The sequence below is a fragment of the Gavia stellata genome, chromosome 13 (genome assembly GCF_030936135.1).
Source record: "Gavia stellata isolate bGavSte3 chromosome 13, bGavSte3.hap2, whole genome shotgun sequence".
NCBI classification, from domain to species: Eukaryota; Metazoa; Chordata; class Aves; order Gaviiformes; family Gaviidae; genus Gavia; species Gavia stellata.
This window is the reverse complement of record NC_082606.1, coordinates 22,105,197-22,120,507: the sequence shown is the minus strand read 5'-3', so window position 1 is coordinate 22,120,507 and position 15,311 is coordinate 22,105,197. Positions and strand designations below refer to the sequence as shown.

Sequence of the window (15,311 nt, the reverse complement as noted above, 5' to 3'; positions counted from 1 at the left end):
TAAGTATGTAAATTAAGTCAAATAAAGAGATTTTTTTCTGATTAAAAATAAGAAACTGTGTATGAAACACATTATAAGCATACTTGTAAAGAAATTAAACCTAGTATTCAGTATAGCAAGCAACAAAAGGAGGCTTTCAGTTACAGCAGTGTAGTGCATGTACGAGCTCTGCTGAAGCAAGTATTGGTACATACCTTAGGATCTGATATCACTACATCTGCATTCACAGGTGTCATGATTTAGGAAAATCTACAGTTTAAACAGAATTCCTTTTAAAAACATTATTAAAAGCATCCAAAATGACCTTTTTTTTTTCACCAAATGCTATATAATAATTTTGTTTATGCAAATGCTATTTAACATTTATCTTATAGTAAAGTGTAGGTATTTTCAATAGCTTCTGACAGTGTAGGTAAAAGTTTTTATTTTCAAGTCCCATCTTCTATTTTCAGGCAACAGTGTGAATCGCAGGAATTGGAAAGTACATTTTACAATGCCTCACTAGTAGAAGGTTTCTCTACACACTTAGACATTACTAAGAAATTGGGCTTAATCCTAAATCAGCTGGCCTCCTGCAATCTAAAGTTGGTTACAGACAGTTTAAACTAGTGGCTTGAGATGAGAATCAGCCCCCATAATTATACAATAATTTGTTTCCTGGGAACTTTTTTGCAGTTCTTTTCAGTAAGTTGCTCTGAAACACATTGCTATGGTTCCTTTTGAAATGTGAGAAAAGTGAAAAGTGTCTGCATTTAAATATTCCATCCCCAGTAATGTTAGTGTAGCTTATACATTAACATGATCTTCAGACAGACTATACTTCTATCCTTGATTTCATCAGGGTGACCCTCATTTGCAGTGTGTGGCTTGATCTGAAATGAAATCTGAAATGCACTGGCCCTCTAGGGCCTATGCCTTCTAATAGCCTGGCCTCAATGTCATGTTTGCCTTTAGAAATTTGTCCATATTCATCCTGTTTTGGTGAGAAACAAAGAAAGGATTTTTGTTACATTGGCTTGATGAAATTTGGAGTAAGAATGAAGAAAGATTTTGTTTGAAAAATCAATAGTTTATTCAATGTGCTACAGGACTAAAATGTATCTAGGAGAGTCGGTGTAATTTAGTTTTATTAGGTGTTGCATTGCTCAGCAAATGTAGCCAGAAGTACCATGCAGTCCAGATGTCTTGATCTATCTACTTTTGATCTTTTAGGGACAACATTTTTGATGCACCCATCCTCACTCTTACACACAGTACATACTCTCTGCCTATGAAAATCAATCAGCAGTGGAGCTGTGTCATTTACTGACAGAAAATAGAATTTTCTTGGCATGAGACCCACAATTCAGGGCAAGTCAGTAATCAGAGAACTACGGACATGTGGCAATGCTACCAGATCCAAAAATAAATATTTCACAGGAACAGTAATATGATAGAATTTGTACACAAAGAAATTCACTTAATTCCTTGAGTGGGTAACCTGTAGCAAAATACACAAGTGCTGTAATTTTGAGGTGATTTCCAGAGAACAAGGCAAGATGGCTCGGTTATTTTACTAGACTGTTTAGGCCAAAGTCCTGCTCATGTCTCTCTCTGTACTGTCTGCTGTAGCACCTTTGAGAATCTTGCCCTTGTTATAAATTTTTTTTTTTTTTTAATAATAGCTCATTTTCTTTGACATTATCCTATATGCTTCCTCTATGACTGCTTAAATCAAACAGCTACTCAGCCAGTGTCGGAACCCATAAATTCTTGCTCTGTTTGAGTGATACAGTCATAGTAAGAAATCAGAGGTAGGTGTGATATGAAGCAAGGCAGTAGTAATATACTAGCAAAATTTCTGTAGTGAGGTTCACTTGGCTAGAAATGCCATCCCACAACTGGTGAGTTTCATACAGTTCTGCCATGTGTGATACAAGTACTTACCTGTTCATCTGTAATTTAGTTACTAACTTCCTCAGCGATAGGGCACTGTATGTTCCTCCAGTCTTTTTATGATGGAAATGTTTGTTTATTTTTGACTTACCACTTTTAGCTAATTTCTAACTTTATACTTAGCCACTGGCAGCTCACTTTCCATTCCAACAGAACTCCTACGAGAGCCCAGACTGCAGACAAGATATCCATACCTATGAGTGGAGAACAGTCATTCCTTCAGCAGTCTGTGGAGTGTAGTTTGATACTACCTGCCATCACAGGTAGTTTGGTAGATCGGGTTATGCTTGCTCTTCTTCTGGTAGGTTTGGCTGCTTGGAGAAGGAAAGCTGAAAGGACCAGGGATCTTAGTTAGGTATAAGCTTCTCCTCTATTCCCCAGCCTGTCAAGAATTTCGTTCCCTCAGGCAATAAAAAAAATTCCCCTAAAATTAAGAACAGAATGATTGGGGAATTCTTCCACTGGTTTTAGCACAGGAGAATTGCTTCTTTCTTCTTCTGTCCTCAAGAAGACTGGAGCCTTCTGTTGGCAAATACTATTTGACTGCATTTAGTTTTGGTGGAGTAAGGTCTGCTAGATCATATACAGAGAGAATGAAAGACAATGCGTAAGAGTAGGTGTTAATATTTCTACATTACTTAGAAAAAGAGAGTAGCGCTCTTTCTAAAGGTGCAAATAAAGCACAATTTGCAGACAAATTGTCATTCAGTTTGCTGGTTGGATGAATCAAGTTCCAGTAGAAAATTAACTAGTGAAAATGTATTTTTCCACCAGTTGCTGGAAAGAGTTGGTCAATTTACCAAAATGGAAGGAGAAGAGAGAGGGCACAGGAAGGGAAAACCTTTCCTGGGTCATAGATTCTGATCTGCTGATTCAGGATCTCTCTTAACCTCATTAACAGTTTGAACTAGTGATAATGATTGTGTTGAACCCTGCAGTGAGGCAATGGGAAATCATTTACCAGAAAAAGTTAAATGCTGAAAATTATCCCACAGAATAATGTTGTATTAGAACATCGATCAGCAGAATTGATCTCAGCATGAGTCTTTCCTCTCAACATAGTAGAAAGCAATGATTATTTCTAGTTGAAGCAATGGCAGAAAATGCATAAAATCAGTTGCAGGCCTTAAAATATCAACAATTATCAACATTTAGCTGATCTCCAAAGAGTTCTCTGAGAGCTCAGATTCACTTTCTGTGATGGCAGTGAGAAAGACTGAGTCTTAGAAATGGTAAGTGATTTGGGAGTGTAACTTACCTTAGAGTGGTCAGGATTTCACCTGAAGGTGGAATTTCTCTCTTCACCCCACAGAGCAAGCCTAAGTGCTTGTATCTCCTGATCCCTATGTAGCACTGGGGGTAAGCAAGAGACATCCCTGTGTGGACTGTCATCTCTGACCTTGGTCTGTGACGTTAGTCATGAATCTGTTGAAATCAGGCATTAGACAGGTGCTTTGTCTTCATTGCAGAGTTTGCCTAGGTCCTTAAACTTAACTCCCTCATGCCTTTGCACACATTCCTCTTGCCAGAGCTTGGTTGTGACTTTATCTACAGACTAACGGATTAGTGTTGCTTTTACCCAACCTCGTAACCTGTCCACGTGGCAGGGCAGATGCACTTCAGTGTTCAGAGTCCTGCAATGCTTTCCCACAATTCCCTTTTTGTACTTTGAAGTACTGCAAAGCTCTTCTGTTATTCGCACAGCCAAAGATACAAAGCGGTTCAGCTTGCTGACCCCAGTTCTGCTCTTCTGACATTTGCTGCTACAAGGAGGCTGCTTTTCAGCTCCTGTTCAGACATTATTAAATGGTAAGTGCTATCTCCCATTCCCTCTCTCTACCAGAGCAGATGAAGCCGATGGAGCATCAAAATGACACAAAGAGTCTGTTAAATGTGTGACTCCCATCGACCTCTCTTTTTGCAGGGCTCTAACCTTCCCCTCTATTACTGTCACTGGCACTATTTTATGGTCACTGATGCGATGCCATTCCTGTCTCAGGGATGTGCTGCTCCAGCTCAGCTGTTCCTCAGAACCAACCAGACTGCAATTCCAAAAAGTGCTCCACCAATCTTGCTTTTCTCAAGGCACATAGAAAAAGTGGCAGTCTCTTCTCTGCCTTGACCTTCCCCCAGCACAGTTCACTTCCCTAACAACTCCCTAGAGTAAGGCCTGCAGCAGGCAATAGATTGAAACATGGGCTAAACTAGATTCTTGTCAGTGCCAGATCCTCCAGTAATCAGTAACCTGTGAACATTCCTCCTGTGAGGGACCCAAGAGTCTGAAACACTGAGGTCTGGCTGGAATTATTCCAGGAGCTGTAAACTAGCCCATGTCATCTGCCTGGGACACTCAGCCATGACAAGAATGTGGGAGGCCCTGTGTTCACCTTCTCATTAGTCATCAGAGCCCCAGATTGCTATTTATCTGGGAATAGAAATCTGAGCTGAAACTATCGTAGATTTTATGCTTATTAAAAAATCTTCACCTCCTAGCAGATTCATGCAGGGATTTACTAATACTTTGTCAACAACGACACTGACATATGTCAGATCCTGCTCCTGGGAGAAGACAAAATCCTCAAAATATATCTCCTCAATTCTTTTTCTTTTACTTTAGACATTCACAAGTCATCTCTGGCATAGCCTACTTCCTAAGCTTTGGCAGGGTGTCAAGACTGAGGATAACACAACCTAGCTGCTATCTTGAACAGATCTCACTAAGGCAGTGGTCAGAGACTCCCCATGTCCCAGACGACATAAAAGACCATTGATTCTGTTCTGATTGCATAGATGCATAGTCTCTAATTCCAAATCTGCCAAAAAATGTGATGGAGTTGCATCTACAGGAAAAGGAGTTGGTTTTGCAACCCATTGCTATTATATGATCTGCATCAGTCTCATCTTTCCTTTGCTCACATTGATCTCCTTGGTTTTGTATTTTTTTATTAGTACTTTCATCGGATACCAAAAGGGAGATGAAAAATAAGGGTTGCCATACACTGAAACAATAAATTCCTCAAAGCCTGAGCAGACTTTGAGATCTCTTCATATCTTCATCTATTAAAGTTGCTAAACCTTGCATTAAAGTGCTATCCAAGGTGATAAATTAATGGATGTATCCTGAGTGATGACCACAGAAATAGACATTAAGCAATGCAAAGAACTATTATCCCACTTCATTGAAACAATTATTCAGGAAACCATTTAATCAGCATGATTCCTGACAGAAAGTCAGTGATTTAGAGAGGGAATCTTCCGTTCCACAAATAAGCAATAACCTAAGAATGAGGAAAACCTACCTAAATGCATTAGCTGTAGTCATCTTTCTTGTATTATCAAACCTCCCTTTTCTGAGCACATTCTAAGAGAATCTAGCCAAAAGCTGACTACAGGCTTATCTAATGAAGCTAATATCCTAGACTCAGCACAACCTGGATTCAGGCCAGTCCATTAAGACGGAAACACCAGAGTGGCCCTGAGTGAATAGATTCTTAATGGATAAGGGGCAAGCATCTTTTTCATCTTTTTTCATCTTCTTTGACCTCTCTGCATTATCTGAAACCACTGGCCGTGAGATAACTGCTATTTCACCTGACAAAATGATTCTTTCCCCTAAAAGTGGCACAAGGGACTTGGAGGAATGTGCTAAAACAGCCCAAATTGTTCCAGGGACACATATTAAATAGTAAAGGAAAACACCACTTTTTCCACTTAATTTCTACTTTGTGTAGTCCAATAACTATCAAGCATGGGGCAAATTGGTTAGATGACCTGAAATTAAAATGCCAACAACACACAGAAAAAATGTAGATCTGCTTTTGGTTTGCAGCAAATAAACGAAATTGGTTAGAGTTTGGGTGAGATCAGTGTATAGTGAAGAAAAACTGGCAGAGATTGCCTACAGCAGGGCAGAGAAAAGAAAAATATTTTGAAGAACTTGCAGTCATGGGGCAGTGTCCGTTTGCCACATATGCGGTCAGAATAGACCAGTTCATTCTGTGTAGTTCTACGAGAGTGCCTGAATTTCTCATTGTGTCTATGCTCTCATATAGTAGCATCTGTATCTTCATTTAGCAATGTTTTCCATCATTATAATGTATCTACAGTTATTTATGCTTTCCAGCACCTCCTGGCTGCACTACAATCCCTGGGCAGAAAGTCTGCAGAGCCTAAGAAAGTCTAGCTCGTACAGAACACTCCAGCACATCTCTTTGGCAGCACACGCTGCTATGAATGAGTGTAGTGTATGAAGCCTGCTTTCTACCCTGGGTTCCTTTAGACTTTGTAATTATACTGGTCTTTGTTTGGAAGATATTTTGCTTGTCTGGCAGTGGGAGGGAGATGGAACTTGCTGGGTCAGTGGCTGTGAACTCCTCCAGGTTCAAAGGACCACTGCAAATGTTACCACATTCCATTGAAAGCACAAGAGACATTTTTTGACTCGGCCTTTTGTGAAATAAACACACAAGTTATATGTTTGGACAAGCTAACAAAACTTTCTTAAGCTAAATCCCTCCATACTTCCCCTAGAATGAAACTCTTCTCTAAATGCACTTTCACCTCTAGGAAAGAGGCTAAGAAGGTAGTTGCGGCAGGTGTTATTTACATTGCTTAATGGAGTACAAGTGGTCATTGGGTTGATAATGTAGTGATGAGCAGGGCATAACAGTGCATATAAACCAGCATGGTACAGCAGGGTTATACCCTGCAAAGTCGTGGTTTGGGTCCATACAGAGGAACGCAGCACCAGGCAGAAGAGTCTGCTCCACTTAGCATGTACTCCTCAGTAACAGTATCCTGGCTATTTCATATAGATAGGAGACATAGACAACATTTAATATAGCTAAATTCAAATTCAGGACAACAATTAAAAAATAAGTGCTAGTGTTAGAGAAATCTATGCAGTCATTTCAGGTGTGAAAAGAGTTTAATCTTTAGGTCTATTTCCCTGAGGATTGACCTTATATGTTAAAAAAAGCACTGTTTGTAATTATAAAGTAAGTGATAAGCATCAAATGAATTGTTACAGAACTCTTTTGTTGACTTTATTCCATGATAAGGAGCAGTTGCTGTGTGACCTTGACTATGGCCAAGTAACTCATGCTAAACGCATTGCTACAAAGATGGCATTTTGGCAGGGCTTTGATGTAGGTCATTTTATTACCAGGCTGAATCAAACTGCAAACTGATCTTAAATTCATGCCAAGAATGCTAATAATAAACTGATCAATGAGGTGCTGGATTGTTCAAGAGAATTGGTCAAGGGAAAATGCAGACATAAAAAGTCTGGACTTCCAAAGGTTGAACTGCTTGGGCTATTATACTGGGAGGAATTATATTCCTTGCATTAGTACAAGTTTTCTTTACTCCAGGGGCCTTTAGCTGAGTGTTGAACAGGACAGTGTCAGAAAGTATATACTTATCTTTATTTTTCTTGACCTTTATGTGCAAGTAATTTTTATAGTACCATTAACTAGTAAGATCATTTGCAAACCACTGTACAAAGTATATTATGAAGAATGCCTTGGGGACCATTGTATCCTATTATGTTGAATGTTAATAGAATGAAAAATTAATTTAAACTCTAAAGATTAGAGCAAGTCAAGACTTCCTTTTTATAGGGGAAATTCAAAATTTTATTTCCTATGGTAAAACTTTAGAGTTGTACCCTAATATGACCTTTATATGGACCTTTATAGGCCCGATTCGAATCAGGCAGTGCACTGATTATTTGCCTCCTTGAATAAAATGGCTTATATCAAAGCTTCCCCTTTTAAAAAAGGGGGATTTCTGTGACCCCCACATATGGGATTAGTCCTGTGTCATTTCACAGCTTTAAATGACGCTATGCTAGTGCTGCTTGTTTAGCGAGTTAATAAACCAGAGATGACAGAACTCGCAGTTCCAAGGAGTGTCTTTACCTTACTTGACTCTTTAATTGCTCAAACATTGTCATCTTCACCTATGTGGGACTTCAAAACACCTAAAAAGATGCAGTTCTCTATAGTACTTTTTTGTATTTCGCATATCACTGATTGCTTTAGAATGAGGAATACTATCTTGAGTCTGGCTTGTACGTCTCCCATAGCACTCTTCCAGGGGACTGGAGCACTACTACAGAAGTCGGCACTTCTGTCCATAGACAAGTGATTAAGTAAACTTTATTAGCTTAATTAGTCATTATTATTTCATATTTATGTTAACATCATTAAGGTATGATATGTTTGTGTGGCTAAATCAAGAAAATTTAGATCAGTAATGAGCAGAAGTTTTGTTCTTTGAAAGAGCAAAGAAATAGTCCACCATCAACCTTCTTGCTCACAGATTGTGCCTTGAGCTGAGAACTTGGCCTAGTTAAAAGGATAAAAGCATTGCACATTTTACATGTAAGAATGATTTATTATTGTAAATGTCCATACAGGGAACAGAAAAATCTCAGTTTCGATTTCCATACCTCTTATAAAACCAATGTGTCAGAGTTATATCAATGAGATACATATTCTTAGACAAAGCCATACAAGGCAGAATTTTTAAAGTATCCCTGCCCCACCATATTGTATATCTTTCAGTACACTGTACTTTTAATAACAAATTATAAGTTTGTGGCTGTTCTGTATGTGGACTTCTTGTCATAGATAACCAGCCATTTTTAAATGATTGCATGAAGGCATGTATTTCTTTATTGGAAAATCCTATTTTTCTAATACCCTGACTTGAATTTCATCTTACAGCTGTAGACTAGGATGCCTCACTGTCTTCAGAAACCCTAACTCAAGTAAAATAAATGCACAAAAGATTAGGACAATTAGTGACTAGAGAATTAGCTATCAATATTTCATGCCCATCGCAATACTGTCTAAACACAAGAGATGAAATAAGAATAAATTGCACTTTTGACATGCAGCGAACCTAAAAAGGAAATGACTAATCTAGAAAGATCTTGCAGTCCTTATAACAAGGCAACATTCTAATCACTGGTCACATGTGATTGGATGGATAAAGAGGAGGAAGATTTGTCCCATAGGATTATTCAAAGTTCACTTGTGATTTGAAGTTGGATTTAAATATATTGTGAATAGCTTAGTGGGTTTGCTCTGCAATGACCCGAACACAGACTAGGCAGCAAAATGTTTGCATCAACTTTCATGCCAGCCTGAGTGCACATTCAAGATGTGATCCAATCTGTAGTCCAAATTGAATGTCAAATATAGCAGGAATCATTCAAATGTACAAGACGATGGTGGAAAACATTTGGCCCATGAGTTACCTGGGAACAGAAAGGGTGTTTCATATGCAGGCCCAGTGCAACTTTAAGAAGGCTCACTGGCTGGTTTAAAATGAATTGGGTAGTTCAGCCTAGTTTTCGGTAAAGCAACACAAAGCTACTTCCCAAATCAGCTTTGCTGGCCTTGTTTTAGACAGGAATTAATTAATCTTTGTCTTGGAATAAGTGTTTTTTAGTCCAGCTTCAGCCAGTTCTTGGTTAAGTAAGCACAGTACCCACATTTCCCATCTGATATAAAAACACAGGATATACAAACATAGGTTATATATGATATAAATCACATATATATATATATTGTATATATTAATACAGTGATTTAATTGCCACTCCATTATATTTGTTAATAACTCATACCTGTTAGTCTAGATGAAAATTATATGTTCCAATTTAACCACCCAGTTTGAATCACTGACACGCAATGTCCTAAGTGGTAAAATGGAAATAAGATAGTAAGCAATGCGGTTCAGCCTTTAAAGTAGTTATTCAGTATTGTCCAAGTTTTTTTGTATGTGATGGGCATATCAGCATACACTGGAAAGTAAGGCAGACACCAAAGCAGCAGAGGAGAAGAAAAGTCTTAAAACCATGAGCTGTTCGTACTCGGGGAGAAGAAAAGGAGTATATGTATATCTCTAGTCAGCTGACAAGTGAGACAGTAAAACCAACCAGTTTTTCACAGTTTCAACCTTGAAGATATTGAACTTTAAATAACCCAACAATGGACAAATAAGATAGAGAACACTGTAGTTACGGAAAACTTGATGACCTTGAAAAGACAAGGTTGCACTTATAGCTACTGCAACAGGTAGTAAAATTACTTCTTTTCCTTGAGCTATTTTTTACAAATCTATTTATTTTGGATCTTAATATACTTTCAAAACTGAGCTCCATTTTATCTTATGAACAGTAGCAACTTGAGTGCAATATAAGAAGCTGATATTCTGTAATATAATAATAATAATAATAAGTGTCACTTTGGTAAAAATGTTATTATGAAGCAAAAATGCTAACCAAAGTAATTGCTGGTGTTAGAGTTTTTCATTATAAAGAGTTGAAATGACAAATGAGTTTATCGCTGTCAAGAGACCTATATTTTATTTTGGTCACTTAGTATTAATTAAATCTTGCATGTAATTCTTTTTTGTGTGTTTGCTTTGTTTAATATTTTTAAACAAAATATTGCTCTCTAAGGCATAGTTTAGTGCACGTTTACCAACCACTTAATACGTTTACAATGCTGTGTATTGTTTCTTCTTAACAGCGCTCTGCACAGAGGAGTGTGTGCATGGAAGATGTGTCTCTCCTGACACTTGTCATTGTGAACCAGGATGGGGAGGTACTGATTGCTCTAGTGGTGAGTAAAGATTACAAAAATATGATAAAGATATATGCTGCTATTAAAAAAAAAGGCCTTAAATAAAGCAGTGGCCTTAGAACTTGGATGCTTTGAGTGGAAAAATGAAGGTTGTCCGTTGGTTATTTTGCAACAATTAATATGTGATAATACCCTTTCCTATGATAATGACTTTCACCTTTTTTGCTTGCTTTTACAAGGAAATGTTAAATGCAGTGGAGGATGCTCTTAATGCTTTTGGTCCTGTTATTAGGATACCGATATACATAATATAGCTCTATTATGAAACTTTTCTCTCTTAAATCTTTAATACAACACATTCTTCATTAAATCCTTTGTGGAGTACTTGGAGTCATTTGGAAAGCACTCTCTCTAGGCAGAATCCTTGTCCTGTTGAAGTCAGTCGGAGTTTGCCACTGACTCTTCATGCAGCCCAGATTCTACCTTCTGACTTGAAATCTACACCTTAAATTATCCATACTGGAGAAGTTCGGGAAATGGTAGAGGTTGGAGTTCTGCACCTTTTGCTAGGAAATTAATTCACACTTGAGGCTTTCAACTCTTTAGCAGGGGAAGCTGTGTATGTCAAACTCTCTTAATTGGTAATGATAAGTTTAAGTCTATGTGATTAGTTCATGCTGGAATGAAACAGCTAGCGTTCTTTCTAGTACAAACCTCAGAGATTGTGTAACACAGGCCCAATACGTTATTGACATAACAGAAATAAGCTTGTTAAATGAAGTCTATTTGTGCGTCAGGCAAGTAAATAAAGCTGCATCGAGAACGATGCTGTGAGTCATTTACTGAATGAACGTTTCATTTTGCTTTTACTTCCTCCCTTTCTCCCAAATTGATTGGGATCTTAAAAAAGAGGCAACATTACCAGGCAAAAAGATAACAGAAAAGGGATCTATAAAGGGACGCACTAGAAGAGAATAGGAGTTAAATGTGAGTGGGGACGAACACCTCCAGAGGCTGAAGTCAATGGGGCAGACTCTTCTTTGGTCAAGTTACTGGTTTTTTGTCTCCAGCTTTGCTGATGTCTCCTCAGTTACAGCAGAAAAGGCAATAGGGAGAGAGCAGGGAGGAAGGACAGAAAGAAAGGCCCTGCTTTGGAGTTTGAAGCAACCTTTCGGGATTACCTGACATGTAGACAAGGGAAAAATTGGGCAACATAACATACTGAATATCTATCTATAACATTATTTCTAAAAAGAAAAATAGTACCTTCAATTGTAAAATGTTGTATAGAATCTCGGGAACTCATTTTATCCTTTGGTTATTTTTAGTAATAGATATGTTTAACCTAACAGCCAGTGAGTATTTATACAGTGCATGTGCACTTAGAGAAGTTAAAAATAATAATTAAAAAATAATACTGTGACAACATGGATATACACATACAGATGTATACATTTATACACACATGCATCCACAAAGTAAGAAGCACTCCATTCTTTGTAAAAATGAAGAGGAAAGGATAAGATGTCAAAGTACAGAATGGTCTTGTGGACTAAAACTACCCAGTGACTCTTATTAAATTGCACTAATCTTGCAAGTGAAGATAAAAAGAAAAAGAAGGTTTTTCCTATATTGAATATTTAGCTTTTTAAAGTAATTAAGAATATTAAAACGCTGACAATGATTGAGATAGAAACATTATTCATAACTTTTATTTCCGCACTGGGCAGCAATCCAGTATATTTCATTTATGAGGTTTCAGTGGTGGAAAGAGACGCGTTAGCCAATTCCTAAATTAAATATGCCCTGTTAACTTTTATAAATGATAGCCCAGGATTAGCTTCAAAATTTAAGCTTTCATTTTATTAAAATAATTAGTGTGTTCGCTGGACTATAGTGCCCATTGTCTTTCATTCCATTTGTTATACGCTGGGCAACACGCATTCTTGTCCGAAGGTCTGATCTGACAAGCACTGTCCAATGTAATGCTTGTAAGTGTGAATGGCCTCATAGAAGATAGCTTTTACTGCACCTGAGAGAGCTGCTCGCCTTTATGCTTGACACTAGAAATTTGGATGACTGGCCACTTTATTGTGAGGAGACTTTGTTTAAATTAAAAAGTATAGAGTATAGCTGAATACAGTCCAGTTGTTACTCTGAGTATTTCCAAGAGAGAAGAGAGAAGCTGGGAGCCTTTGCCTAACTGAGGTTAACTGGGATTTTCAGATACGTTAATGATCCACGTATCGAGTCATGTCTTACGGTTATCCAGTAATAACTTGAAAGACATTTTTCACTTGTACTGGAATAATGTGTTATCTTTGCCTACTTTCTTCCTATTACTTCACTAATATTGGGTAGCTACTATGAAGGTTACATGTTTGCAATGACAAATGCTGTTTGTTGGATGTTTCCGAATGGCTGGCCCTGCAGGGCTGTGCTCTGGATAAACTGAAGCTGTTGAGGGTATGTGTGCCACCCCACTCCTCGTGGGGCCATAGAACTTTCCTATATGGTCCTCAGTATCAGTGATTTTATTAAGTCACAGGCATATTGCTTTTAATGTTGGCTGCTTGAAACTATTTTACTGGGAAAGGGATTGCTAGCCAAAACACTCCCTTTAAATTTAGAAAATCTCCAAGGAGCGGTAATTGATCTCTCCTGAAAACAGGGTCAAGAAGTGAAGCCTACACGACACTGGGGGTTGTCTGTTGTTTACTTGGAAAAGATCTAGGGACACTCACTCTTTTTGAGATGGTATTTCAGCACCCTGCAGACCAGACCATTATAACTTTCTAAAAGTTATATCTAACTTTCATTTGGTTTGATGGGTGAAATTCAACCATAAGCAGAGCTCCAGCACAAGGTCCATGTGTCACTTCAAAGCCAGAAGTCAGATCCAAATGTTTTTCTTTTTTGGTGCGCCGCAAAGACTGCCTATGCCAGGAGAGGGTATGAATTCTCACACTGAGCACAGACTTCCTATGGGGAGACAAGGTTTTGGTGTTAAATGCAGTTTCCTAGTGTTACCATTCTTCCCTGGCTAAAATATACTCAGTTAAATCTTTTGCATAGTTACAGCTACAGCCTGTAGTCATCCAAACAATTTAATCATCTTTCTCAGACTTTGTTTCATGCTTTCCTAAAACTCAGACTGAAAGGCAACAATCACAAAACTTGCTATTCGGTGCAGCTTCCCAGTGATCAATCATGGTACATGTTAGAGTTCATCTGTTGTCAAGGTTAAAATAACTTCAGATGAATTGCTACACAATTATAAAAAACCCCTGTGCCATATTCAGCTCTGCATGCCTCTATACCTGTGTTTTACTGCATGCTGTTGTACATCTGTCGGTGCCCGCAGGCCTAGCCTTGATTTCATGCTATAAAGCTGCAATATATTAAGGCTTGATTACCATAACAATAAAAAGAGAAGTAATGAGGTATTAACTAAAGAAGCTCTTAAACAGAATGTTTTCAAGGTTTTAATGATGCTAAAAATTAAAAGGAAAAGTCTTTAAAAAAACCCCATACCTTTTCCCTTTCCTTTTAACTTGTTTTACTAAAATCATGCCCATTTTGTCCATGCAATCTGCACTGTTGTTTTTTTAAATACAAAGGAAAATTGCAAATGCTCTGTGTGAACTTACCTGCTCACCTGTCCAATTATTTCAAAGCAATTAACTTCAAACAGTATGATATACTGGCTTGAAGTTCTGGTAGGAATATAATTGACTGTTGGTGGTTATCTGGCCTCTTCTGGGTCTTGATAATAGCCATCTGTATTTGCAAGCCGTTAGGCCCCAGTCCAGCAAAGCACTTAAGCATCTCCTTAACTTGACACATGAGTAGGACTTTTTATCTGCTTTAAGTTAAGCAGGTGTTTAAGGATGTTGCTGAGTCAGTTTTGAAGAAACAGCTAAAAAGACCTCAGTGAAATCTAAACAAGCCTCTCATTGAATTAATCAGGCCTATAAGGAATAAGATGGTCTTTCTTTCAAAATGCTAAAACTCATCAGGCAATATTATTGAAGACCATTTTTACTCTCATGAGCAGTTTTCATTGTGGGGAAGTTAACAGAAATCTTTGTGGTTAGAAGGGGATTTTCACAAAACAGTGGACAACACGTAGGAAAAAGGAAGTTCAGAGCAAGAGCCCTGAACTAAAAGCAAGAACCTTCCAAAATTGTGTGTGCCAGTTTGAGAAATTTCAAAGTAAACAAACACAGAGGTTGTAATGAAAAAATAAAGCAGTTTTGAAAATGTTTGCTTTGCTATTAGTTTCAGAAGAAAGCTTAGTACTTGCCCAATGTGTAATTAAAGAGATGTTGGCATAATAATGCCAAACCATCCTCCTTCATGCGATGTCACCTGGGGGAGAGAGATTATAATATTGCTGTCTGGCATAGGCTGATCAGTAACGTACACATACGGGTAACATAGTTTTCTTTGGAAAGGATGTTTTGTACAAACTGTCATTAAGAGCAAGAACTATTTCATCTTTATCTCTTTGTCAAAAATAGCCAAGGTCATAACAACAGGCGAGTATAACCTCGCAGCAAGATCACATTTAAGGATATAGCCCTAGAGCAGCTGGAGTGCTTCAGTTCTGAGACTTGTGATGAATGAGAACTGCAGATACTTTGCTAAATCTGAAGGGGGGTTGCTTGACAAGCTATGGAAAGCAACAGTAGAAATCTCAGGAGAAAACCAGAGTATTTTAAAGTGAGTCTGTGGTGGTTTTCAGGCTTGATTTTGGCTTCCATGTTCTCAAAA

At 38.0% G+C, this 15,311-nt stretch overlaps 1 protein-coding gene across 2 annotated transcripts in view; it reads left to right on the top strand.

Annotated features, from left to right (window-relative positions):
* Positions 1 to 15,311, top strand: part of MEGF11 (multiple EGF like domains 11) — a 207,028-nt gene that overhangs the window by 10,305 nt on the left and 181,412 nt on the right. For both annotated transcript variants that reach the window (XM_059823858.1, XM_059823857.1), the window contains exon 2: positions 10,482 to 10,574. In XM_059823858.1, the coding sequence (XP_059679841.1) occupies positions 10,482 to 10,574 (93 nt within the window). The remainder of the gene's footprint in view (positions 1 to 10,481; positions 10,575 to 15,311) is intronic.